Source organism: Abramis brama (genome assembly GCF_963993115.1).
Source record: "Abramis brama genome assembly, chromosome: 2".
Classification (NCBI taxonomy): Eukaryota; Metazoa; Chordata; class Actinopteri; order Cypriniformes; family Leuciscidae; genus Abramis; species Abramis brama.
Window position 1 is genome coordinate 10904045 of NC_139964.1, and position 12095 is coordinate 10916139.

Sequence of the window (12095 nt, forward strand, 5' to 3'; positions counted from 1 at the left end):
TTTCAATAGTGTGCTTTTTTGTCATTTGTTGTGTATCTTTGGATTATGTTGTGTTGTAAATAAATCCAAACAATCAAAAAGCCATTCTTTTTTAAATCTCCTTATTCACTGTGCAAGGTTGCTCAGAATGACAGGGCCTGATAGCTCCTAATAGGGCCGTTAGGGGAGTGTCTTTGTCTTTCTCAGGTGTGAAAGCCATGCATATTAATGATGTGATCACGCCTCCCGCATAAAGCTTTCTTACACAAAGCACGTCTTACAGTTTTTAAATCAATATATTGTCTTATCTGAATGAGCAGTCAGGGTGATTTTCACATAGTTTTGGAGCAAATATTCTAGGCTATTTGATACAATTTTCAAAAGTCTTGTGAAGAAATAATCAGTATGGGTTTCATGAGCTTATTTCAGTGACAATTGTTTTTTGTATTTTCACAAACCACACATAAACGTCATTATCTCATAACTACAAACTTTTACACACATGCTGCTGATATATTATTGTAGCAGAGTTTGTGCTAAATACAGTGTAATCAGACTTTAGCCATAAAAATATCACAAGTAACAGAAATAAGCACAAATGTCAGAACATGTCAGAACACCTCCAGGCCCAGAAAACACCTCAGACCCCAGAGGGTTAAGGGCGCATGCTTGGCCATAATGTAGCGTGTGCACAACACGCATACACTTTGCTTCTCTCATCTATACACAGATGCAACAGTTGCCATTTTTGCAAACCATACATAATTACAAGGAAAAATATTCCACATGAGGGAAATCATTGTGGTGTCCATGAAGATGTGAAAAAATAGGTATAAATCTAGCTTACACATTTACCCAAATTATCATACGCCTGTTTAACCGAAGCTAATTTGGGTGTGTTTCTCCATCCCCATACAATGTCACTTCTCTGTCTTTTACGGCCCAGACGAGAACGTCGGTCTCCTCGGCTGTGAACCGCTCCTGGCGTGTGCCTGGCAAATCCGCCGTTATAATAGCAATCCACCATGGAACAAGTGCGCCTGTTCTTAAAGGGAATGTGAGATGTCGCTCTGATTGGTTTATTTCACGTTACGCCCAAACCACACCTATGAGTAATGAAGCTACTTCAGACCAACCCATTTTAGATTTGCGTCGGGTGCAAGAGTCATTTATACCGCCGGTTTAAATCCCACCAGTATAATAGCAACAGCGTCCGAGATCCGCTCACAAAGTTACTTGCGTTTCGCGTTTGATACTTGCATTTCAGATCGTTAAAATAGGGCCCTGAGAGTCTTTGATCTCACTGTACTCCTCTCAGTAAATGTACAATAAAGATACTTTTAGATGTTTAATTGCTATTTAGAGCATTGGGATCACTAAATGAGGTCTTAATGAACTAATTTTTGTGAAAACCTCAAATTCCACCAACATTTTTCACTTGTTTTGCCTAGCTTATAATTAGCTTGTGCGCATTCCGACTCATTTTTTCCAGCACGGGTCACAAATCTAAAAATTATGTGGTTATGTGTGATGACCTGTGATCTCTGATCCAGGGGCGTGTCTAGAGGGGTGGCAGAGAACGTTCGCCGACACACACACACACACACATTCAATGTTTGTGTTGAGAATAAAGCATGTTAAATTACTAATTAATGCCTATGTGATGATTTTTATTTATTAGAACAAAACTGTGTGGTCCAATCCATGCAAAATACAAAATTATTTCAGGTTCTTGTGCATTGCCACATTTAACACCATCTATATTAGGATACTGGGCATTGAAAATATTTTCTAAACAAGTATTCATTTCCAGATTTTTTTGATTTCCCATGGGCCCCCCCAGACTGATTCTTGGTCCCCCCCCCCCCCCCATTCATAAAATCCTGGAATCGCCCCTGCTCTGATCTCTGTTATAAGTGAGTTAGTTGAGTCTCATGCGGTGATTGACTGTGGCGTAATCAGAGTAAAGCTCGTTCTTACTGACAGTGACTGAAGCTTCACTGAGAGACTCTTCGTGTTTCTGGAAACTGACAGATGCGTACAGGAGCTCATCAGAGAGGATTGTGGGTAGTTCATCATGACTGTTGATCTGAGCTGATCCAGGATCTGTGAGAGAAGCACGTCTGCTGTCTGAACATGATGACTGAACATGAAAAATAGAGAGAAAATGGATAAAAAAGAAAGAAAATATTGCAGTAGCTATGTGCAAACACACAAACACTCACACTGTAACTCACCATTATATGTTTCTCTCTTGTTTCATTGTCTGATGTTAAGGCTTTTCCTAATTAACCCAAAACAAAAAATAAATCAACTGATAAGACAAAGACAACCGAGATCAACATCAACATCTGTGTGTGAGCGTCACCTCGTCTCTTGTGTCTTAATTTACACACAGTCAGAGTGAATCCACCAATCAGCAGCAGACTCACACACACACAAATAATGATGATCATGGAAGAATCTGAAAATAAAACACACAAACACAATGTTAATTAAAGTCAAACACAGATTTACTTTGAGACAGAGACTTTATCTTTGATCTATAGACTGAATAAAAAAAAAACTGTGTGTGGACATCACAAAAAGTTTCAATAAATGTCTTTGTTGTGTATGGAGCCCCTAAAGAGACATGGTCATGGAAAGTTTCGCAAGAAAACACAAAGTTTATCAAGGGAACACAAAAACATTTGTGAGAAAACACAAAAACATTGCCATAAAATTGTATTCCCATCTCATTTTTTTTCCATGTCACATAAGCTCTGATCCAATAATTGCAATTAACTTTGTGCCTAATTTTTAATAAGAAACAAAGTCTCAGCTTTCAAATTCTGTCAATTGTATCAAGTTGTGACAAGACAGATCGCTGTAGCCCCCTTAGTTCAAGCGGAAGCACATGAACCGATCATACCTTTTTCATATTTTTTTCTATTTACAGAAACACAAAATGTTTGTAAATACATGTTACAACATACTGAAATGTTTCATGTCACATATAATTGCTTGATCAGTGTTTCAACCGTGGAAAGATGTCAATAAAAAAGCTTGACACGTAACATTACCTCAGAAAAGTCATTCACTGACTTTAGAAAAAACATCTCTAGAGAGAAGTTTGTTATTTTTTTAAATGAATCAATAAATAATTCAATTAATACCATGTACTCTGTATTATTATACACTCAAAAGTATTTATTGATTCAAACCACAGTATAAAAAACTAAAAACAAAAAATTATAAAAATAAAACTAAAATAACCCACCATTACTAAAGAGGTTGAGCTGAATTTTGGTGGTCAGGGAGATGAAAGTCAAATGTGTGTCTCTGGTTTCTGCTCCACACCAGTAAACTCCAGCATCTCTCACGCTCACATTACTGATGCTCACTGTAAAAACTCTCTCTTCATTTCTCTCAGATGAAGGACTCATTTCTGTCACTGCAGATGTGCTGATGTTTTGACAGATGTGATTATCATCCTCTTTGCAGAAATGAACTTTATGTTCCTCTGGGATCTGACAGGTGATGTTGACTTCTTCACCAAGATGAGCAGATTCAGACTTCGTCTTTGGATATTTTCCATCTATATATATACAAAAATCAGAACAAATACTGGATATGAGATAAAGTATTTGCGGTTCCTCACCGTCTCTGACGAGCAGCTGAAGTTCAGTGAAGCTCTCAGTATAGTGAGACACATTCACTCCACATCTGTATGTTCCTGCATCTGCAGCTTTCAGCTCTCTAAAAAACACCATCAAGACTCCTGCTCTGGTGTCGTCATATAAAGAAACATCTCCATTCTCCATCCATTCATCCTGAACTCCTGGATTCTTCCTCTCTGAACATCCATCTGATTCTTTACAGATGTATTTTGGCTTGGTTTTGTGTTGAGGATGTTCACACTTGATCATCATACAACCTCCTGATTGGCCAGTCGCTCTAGACACGCCCACTTTAGCTGTCAATCACAAATATCTTCTCTAATAAATGTTGTCACAAAGACTGTAGAAACTTTAAAACCAGATTTGAATGAGTTATTTCCACTTACTGGTGATATATAGATGAACAGTATTAATAATGGAGTAACTGTACGAGTGTCTGTTGATCCAAACTCCACATAAATAAACTCCTCCATCATCTGGAGTCACAGCAGTAATTCTCACTTTGAACAGTTTGTTTTGTCTGTCATCAGAAACACTGAATCGTTCTTTCTGATCCTCTAATTTAGTAGTGGAAATCATCTCATCAATGATGTCATTTCCTGTTTTGAATATGGTTTTCCCATCATACCTTTGATCCCAAGAATATTCACAGCTGAATGCAGTTTTTGTACTGTTTGCATTCACTGTTTTTGACGCTCCGCAACACGAATCTGTCAACATTCAAAGTCTTCATTCATAAACTGGGAGAACTAAATAAAATATGAAACAAGGAAAACAATGACAAATAGATTTTATTGATCATATTCATACTCACCAACGACGTGTAGATGAACAGTATTAATAATGGAGTAACTGTACGAGTCTCTGTAGATCCAAACTCCACATAAATAAACTCCTCCATCATCTGGAGTCACAGCAGTAATTCTCACAGTCCTGAGTTTATTATGTCTGTCATCAGAAACACTGAATCTTTCTTTCGTATTCCATGTATCAGTGGCATGTATCAACTCTTCAATAGAGTCTTTTCCTTCTTTGAATATGATCTTGGGATCATTATTATGATTCTGTGAATATTCACAGCTGAAGGTTGCAGTTTCTCCAATATTCACCATCACTCGCTTTGACACTTTACAACAGGAATCTGTCATTCACAAAATGAAGAAATATATTTCACTATATTTCACTTATATAAAAGGTTTAAAATGATCAATAGTTTTACTACACAAAGAACTCAATCTTAAAATGACTGACCTTCTTCCACCTTCAAAGTCATATCGATAAACCATTTGTAATAAACTCTAATCCAGTATCTTCCAGCATCTTGTTGAACTAAATCTCTGATGTAGATCATGAGTTTTCCCTCATTGTTTTTAAACAGTGTGAATCGTCCTTCATTAATCCATTTATCATGTGTCCTGTATTTTATTATTGTTCTAAACTCAGGAGGTAATTTGGCCATATATTTAGTAGAGTTACTGAACCAAAGTTCCCCAGAATCAACAAGAAGACTTCCTCCAGAATATCCAGTGACACTGACGCATCTCACTGCACCTGTCAATCAGATTGATACTGTGATCAGAAACCTCATGAACAGAAAACAGCATCATTACTGCAGTGATGAAAGAGAAAAGCTCTGACCTGAGATCAGGGAGAAAGTGAAGAAGATGAGGAGGATCTTCATTGTGAGTTGAGTTCAGTCTTCTTTATGCTGAATGTTCTCTGTGTGAATCTCTCTGTCTCTACATCTGTCTGCTTTAGTTCCTTCCTCTTTCTTCAGCTCTTTATCAGTAATGATCAGCTTTACTGGCTCCTCCCACCATCAGCACTGACTGAATATTACATTAATCACACTGAAAGAGCGCCACCTAGTGGAGGTTACAGTGTCTGAGACTGAGAGCTCATACAGGCTTCATCTTCTCTATAGAAGGACGAATGACACTGAACACAATTAATCTGCATTATTCAAATCTTCCACTAGAGGGCGACAGTATAATCTACATGTAGTGTGTCTTTAGGGGGCCTCAGTAAACTTACAACAGCTTTAATATTAAAACAATTTAAAATAAAAGGTTTAAACAAAACATGATGAAAATGATAATTCATGCATCAGGAAATGTTACAAAGACTGACCCACTCTCATACACAAACATTTTGAGCAACTTGACCCTGAGTGGGGGCAGTTGTGGCCTAATGGTCAGAGATTCGGACTTGAAACCCGAAGGCCGTGGGTTTGAGTCTCAGTACCTGCAGGAAGTGTAGGGGTGGGGAGTGAATGAACAGCGCTCTCTTCCACTCTCATTACCCACAACTGAGGCGTCCGTGAGCAAGACACCAGACCCCCAATCGCTCCCTGGGCACCGCAGCAAAAATGGCTACTAAGTGCTCTGGGTGTGTTCACTGTGTGTGTGTGTGTTCAATACTCACTGCTGTGTGTGTGTGTGTGCACTTGAATGGGTGATATGCAGAGTACAAATTGCAAGTATGCTGTCAAGATCAAAGTACAAAAAGTCACAGGTTTTCTGAATACATAAAACAGCTTTGTTTGAGAAACATTTTTAAATGTAATTGTTTTCATTCAAAAGGATGTGCAGCGCTCAGCGCCATATAAGGAGAAAGGGGAGGAGCTTAAACCCTGCTAAAACCTCATTGGCTCTCGTGTGTATGTTGACGTGTCATATTTGAATATTCATAATTTCCAGACGTCACAGTTACGTCACGTGCAGCTGCGCGCGCATTGTGGTGGCAGAAAAAATAATGTAAAGAAGTGAAGGAAAACAGGAAAAATACATGGAATAAGAGAAAAATGTCTTGTGCCTTTGGATATCAGAATCAGAATGCAAAAAAATGTAAAAAATCTTAATTTTATGGAATACCATTGTTGTGAAGACGGCCTTTGATGTTTAACCGCAGGCGTTTATGTTTGCAAGCCATTAAACGGACAGACTGATGAAACCTGCGATGATTAGTCTACTGTTAAAGCATGAGCTTGATGTAAACAATAGGTCTACAATATATTCACATATGCAGTTCATAGGGGACTTAATGTATTAGCCCTACAATTATAGCATGACATAATTTTAAAATCTATACATCTTATAATATTTGTTGTTTTCTGTCTTCCGTTTTGTATTTCCACAAATGTAAGATCTTACAGATTTATTAATGAACCGCTCGTTTTAAAATCTTCCCGGTCTACTGATATTTGTTAAGACATCCGCTTCAAACTTAACTATGCTCATGATAAACTTTAGTTAACTCTACAATAAGTAAATCCACTTCAGCAGATAATTACTCTTCGACAGCGATGCCATAGAAATATACAGAGATACCGCAAAAAACGGAAGTTCAAAGACAAAATCATAAAGATGTCTGCTCGCTTGGTCTTGGATGTCTGGTCACAAGGTCTGTATAATTTTTAATCTCCCTGACTTTTTTTTTTTCTTCTCGCTAATTGCCGGTTTGTTTCTCCCAATTCTGACTTTATATTTCACAATTGAGAGTTTATATCACAATTCACATAAAAAAGACTGAATAACGAGTTTATATATGTCAATTCCTTCTCTGAATTTTGAGATATAAACTCGAAAATAATATTTTTAATCTTTTATTACGTGTCTTCCTTAGAGTGCTACTGCAGAGCTGTTTTTTCTGCCACAAGGAAAGATCCGCCCACAAAACACGTCACCGTTGTTTCCAAACCCCCAGATGTCTATGTGCCTCCAGAGTCAGACACAGATGCAAATACGGCTCATTATTAACTCTTTCTTTTACTGAGGAGATTTACATGTTTTCATAACAGAATAAATGTGAATGCCAGTGTATATTACTGTAAAATAGTGCTACAGAAAAATAAATAAAAAGCAAGTAGATATTTTACAATGCCCACTTATTTATGACTGCAGTTTCACTTCCCTCTAACAAATGTTTCAGATGACCCGACTAAAACCTTTTGGGATATGTTATAAACATGTTAATTGTCCATAGATTAAACATTGTTCATATATCAATGTATTTCATTTATATGTTTTATGGAGTGGAAAGTCTGTGTCTATTGTTGTTAAGATAAACATTTCCTGTTTTCTATCACACCTGGAGGCGGCTGAAGGGCTTCTTGGTTTGACTCAAAGAAGATACACAGAGCAAAAGAAAACCACAAGCTGAAGAACATCTCATGATGTTTATCACACTGACCACAGTGTCAAACCACCCTGCAAACACAAAGCACTGAGACTCTTACAAGCAAGTCTCTTTAACCTATAGTAAAACAACAGACAGTTTCAGGGTCTTGGTTTAGTTTGGTTGTGAAGAATAAAAAGGCTTCTTCAGGAAATCCGCAGTGAAGAGAAGCATTGCAGTAGAACATGTGCAGATCTGCAGAAGAGAAAGACTAAGATGTGGTCATGTTTCACAAAAGACAATAAAACCAAAACCTAGACACACAAAGGGGACAGTCTTTCTCTCACTTTGCCTTTATATTAATGTTGTGTTTATTTGTCAATACACAATTCATTCATTATTCATGCACTGACGTTCTTGTGTTCTGGACATCCTGTTTTTTTTTTTATGTTGTTTATTTTCAGATTCCACTCCAGTTTCAACGTTTACATGATTAGTTGAAAGAACAGACAGCATTATTATATTGGATTTGGTTATTTATTTTCTGTTAAATCAAAAGTATGTAATATCAGATAAATGCTCTTAAACCCAATCGTTTTCTGTGGCTTTGAGCTGGACGGAAAACAACATGTTCATCACGATAACAGCTCCAGCATTCATGAAAAACTTAGTGAGATATTCACATATAAGATATAGATCTGTGTGCTGTCTGATCATGATCTCACTAATATAATCACAATAACATCAGAAACTTTGCTCAGCAACTTCAGGGTTTCATGAACCCAGATAAATAGCCATGATGGCAAAGAGCACTCGCTGTTTCTCGTTCATCTTTAATATTAAGAATTGATTAACTGATTCTATTTATATTCAGTCTTTTCTCTCTAAAATATTAGTTTTTAGCAGCAAGAAAACTGATTCGTACATAACATGGAATATCATCTGTGAATGCCATTCACAAACGTTACCAGTGTGAACAGCTTTAGTCTTTACACACACACCATGTTCAGCGTCTGTCTCTCTCTGTTCAGTCTCATGTGTCTAACTGTGGGTTTCCTGAGTAAGTATCACTAAAAAGCAATTTTACATTAAAAAAAAACGTTCAAAAAAGGAAAACCAAACACGTTATGGCAAAGAAATTCAAGGACTGTTGCTTTGAAGATTAAAATGAAGATTAAAATAAGCTGCTTATCCAATTATTGATGACCAAGTAATTGAATGTGTGGTTTGAAGAACAATTCTTTGTTTGTCAAAGGTCGAGCTGAACTGGTCATGTGATGATCTGTGATCTCTGCTGTCAGCGAGTGGATTCAGTCTGCAGTATCTGACAGCGGTGGAGTCAGAGGAAACCTCCATCTTTCTGAAGCTGTCTGCAGGGTCTTCATGCTTCTGGAAACGGTACGTGTGACGCCATCAGAGGGGATTATGGGTAAGTGTGCAGAGGACTCATTTGGATTTGCTCAAGAATGTGCGATCTGAGATTAAACAAGAGAAAAACATGATGTGCAGAGTGAAACTTACAGACAAAACCACACCAGAACTTCAGTAAATGAAGACCCAGACTCACTGCTTCACTGTGTCTCGTTTGATGATGAACTCATGCCTTCGATCACATTACAACATCAGCGATGAACAACAGTGAGATGCATCTGACAACACGTCCCTTTGAAGAAAAAACGAACGGGTTAGTCTGTAGTTATAATCAGCATCATATTAAACAGCAGTCAATGATATGTTCTCATTTAGATTTGTGTGTGTGTGTGTGAAGGACAGCATCACCTTATCTTAACAAACACTCAATCACAGTGAATCCTCCAATCAGAAGCAGAGTCGAACACAAAGAAATAATGTTGATCAAAGAGAAATCTGAAAATACATAAACACATACAGTGATGATTAGAGAGAAATTGGGATGTATACATTTAAACAGCAAGCAAACAGAAAATTCATGGCAAATATACACAATTGTGAATGAATGAGAAGTGTAATGTGTCAGGCCTCCTCTCCTTTGGGAGTCATCCTGCTGAGGCCTCCATATATACAGCTCGGTAGAGTGTGGAAGGGGTTCTTCCTCATTTCTTGAGGAGTTATTAGACCCGTCGCCCCCTTAGCTCTGGTGGTAGTCGAGCTAGCTCTCCTAACTTTATGTGTCAGGCCTCCTCTCCTTTGAGAGTCATCCTGCTGAGGCCACCATGCAAACAGCCTGTCAGGTAGAGATGGGGGAGCGGCCTCTCTCTAAAGGAGATCACCTAGGCTCCCTCGCTCCCTGAGCTCTGTAGCTGTAACGGTGCGTTCACACCGGACGTGAATAGCGCGTCAGGCGCGAGTGATTTCAATGTTAAGTCAATGCAAAGACGCGTTACACACGTAAAAAATTCCTGCGGCGCGAATGAGGCGAATTGAGCGTCTGGCGCGTTAAGCGCGAATGATTTTATTAGTGCTATTTGTGCATTCACGCGTTTGACGCGAATTTGTGTCTGCCGCCCGAGTTGAAAAATCTGAACTTCTGCGTCAATTCGCACCGCTTTAACCAATCAGGAGCCTACTTGCATGCTGCTGTCACGTGGTGAAGTGACAGTTTATAATGTTATTTTATGTTTGGCCTCAATAAATTATTTTGTAATATGACTAAAATGCACAATAAAGCAAATAAAAACATAACTCGATTTCAAAATATGAGAGATACTCATTTTGTATTGAATGCTATTTATTACATATCTATTCTAGATTATATGAAACATTATTAATCTAATGTAAAGACAACAAACACAATTTAGTGTATAAAAACAAACAAAAATCACAGGACAGGTTTCACTTTTGAAGGATGGCTCCATTTATTATCAAAACAAAAATAAATCACAGATTAGGTGCAGGTGAGGGTGAACCTCGCGCCGGGCTGCACAGCGCGGGCTCGTCTGGCAGCGACCTCTCGAGGCCGAGGCTTTATACGGCCTACGCTGTCCTCGTCAGCGTCCTCACCGTTAAGTCCACCAAACCTACCTCCTGGAGCAAATTGTGAAACTCCTGAAACCCTCCGGAGGGTTTGGTGGACCCGAGTACAGCGACAATGTCCCCTACGCAGCTGTTTCTGCTCTCCAGAGCATATACGAGCGGTGATTCTCTCGATTAATGCTAATGCTCGATAAACAAAAAAAGATGGCCGCCAACAGGTTTCGAAACTTTCACCTCTGACGCGCGTATGCACACAAAGTGGTCAAGCATATAAATAGACGCGGCAGGCGCGAATTTGACGCGCTATTCGCGTCCGGTGTGAACGCACAGTAACATGTGTCAGGCCTCCTCTCCTTCAAAAGTCATCCTGCTGAGGCTTCCATGCAAACAGCATTGCAGATAGCAGTACAGAATAAGGGCCATCTCGATAACGGAGAGCTGTTTTTAGCCTTTCTCTGTCTGAGCTCTGCACTATGAACTTTTCACATTTTGAGAATAAGTTCATTACATTAAGAGAATAAGTTATACATTACAAAGTATCTGAGTTACTTTTTTCAAATAAGTAACGCAAGTCACTTTGTTTCCCCATTTATTGACTGACTCTCCTGCCCTCATGTTGAGGGAAAATGTGAGTAAGTGCAGAGGCGTTGTGTGCGCTGTGTGTGAACATGATGGTTATTGTAATTCTAGACTAAATATGAGCATTTATTCATTTCACTGGCACAAAAACAGATTCAGTATTCCTCTAAATGAATAAAAACTGTGAAATGCAAACTCAGAATATTACACAAACCTGCAATTATTAAATAGTACATACTTTATGTATTTCATCTCACTTTATTAACCAATGTGTTTGCTGCTGTCCGTCAATTATCCAATTCAACCATACTTATAGGTAAAAAATACTTTAGATAAACATCAAATTTGTGTTTTTTTATTTTATTTATTGCTAAAGTAAGAGTGTTGAACTTTCTTCTCATGCGTCCGATTTTTCTGTATTCCAGAATGGAAGCACATCTGTAAGGTTTGTTTGAGCTGCGCACTTTACTGTACAGACGTGAGTTTATATTCCCTTCAGCCTGAGGCTTATTCAGTTCACTTTTGTATAAAAATAGTATTTTACTTTGTTATAAAAAATCATAAAAGCAAGCCTAGCCCAGGTGTGAAAAAGTTAACCAAATGTAATGTAACTCACGTAATGGATTTTTTAATTAATCATAACTAACATTTATATTTCTTGCAGGAATAACATTCATATGCTTTTGAATGCTAAATGTTTCCAAACCCTTTACTGAAAAACTTGTGACTGAGTGTGTGTCCAAATATAACACACAGAGGAAATGAAACTAGACAGATGTGTGGGTCCAGACAGAACTAGTGATTTAGAGA

General features: G+C 38.1%; 1 protein-coding gene across 1 annotated transcript in view; it reads right to left on the bottom strand.

The window, feature by feature from the left end:
• Positions 1–7897: 7897 nt before the first annotated feature.
• Positions 7898–12095, bottom strand: part of LOC311078354 (polymeric immunoglobulin receptor-like) — a 21547-nt gene continuing 17349 nt past the window's right edge. The window contains exons 6-7 of the mRNA XM_084107118.1: positions 9322–9620; positions 7898–9229 (exon numbers count right to left, since the gene is read on the bottom strand). Coding sequence (XP_083963244.1) covers positions 9535–9620 — 86 coding nt within the window. The 3' untranslated portion in view covers positions 7898–9229; positions 9322–9534. The remainder of the gene's footprint in view (positions 9230–9321; positions 9621–12095) is intronic.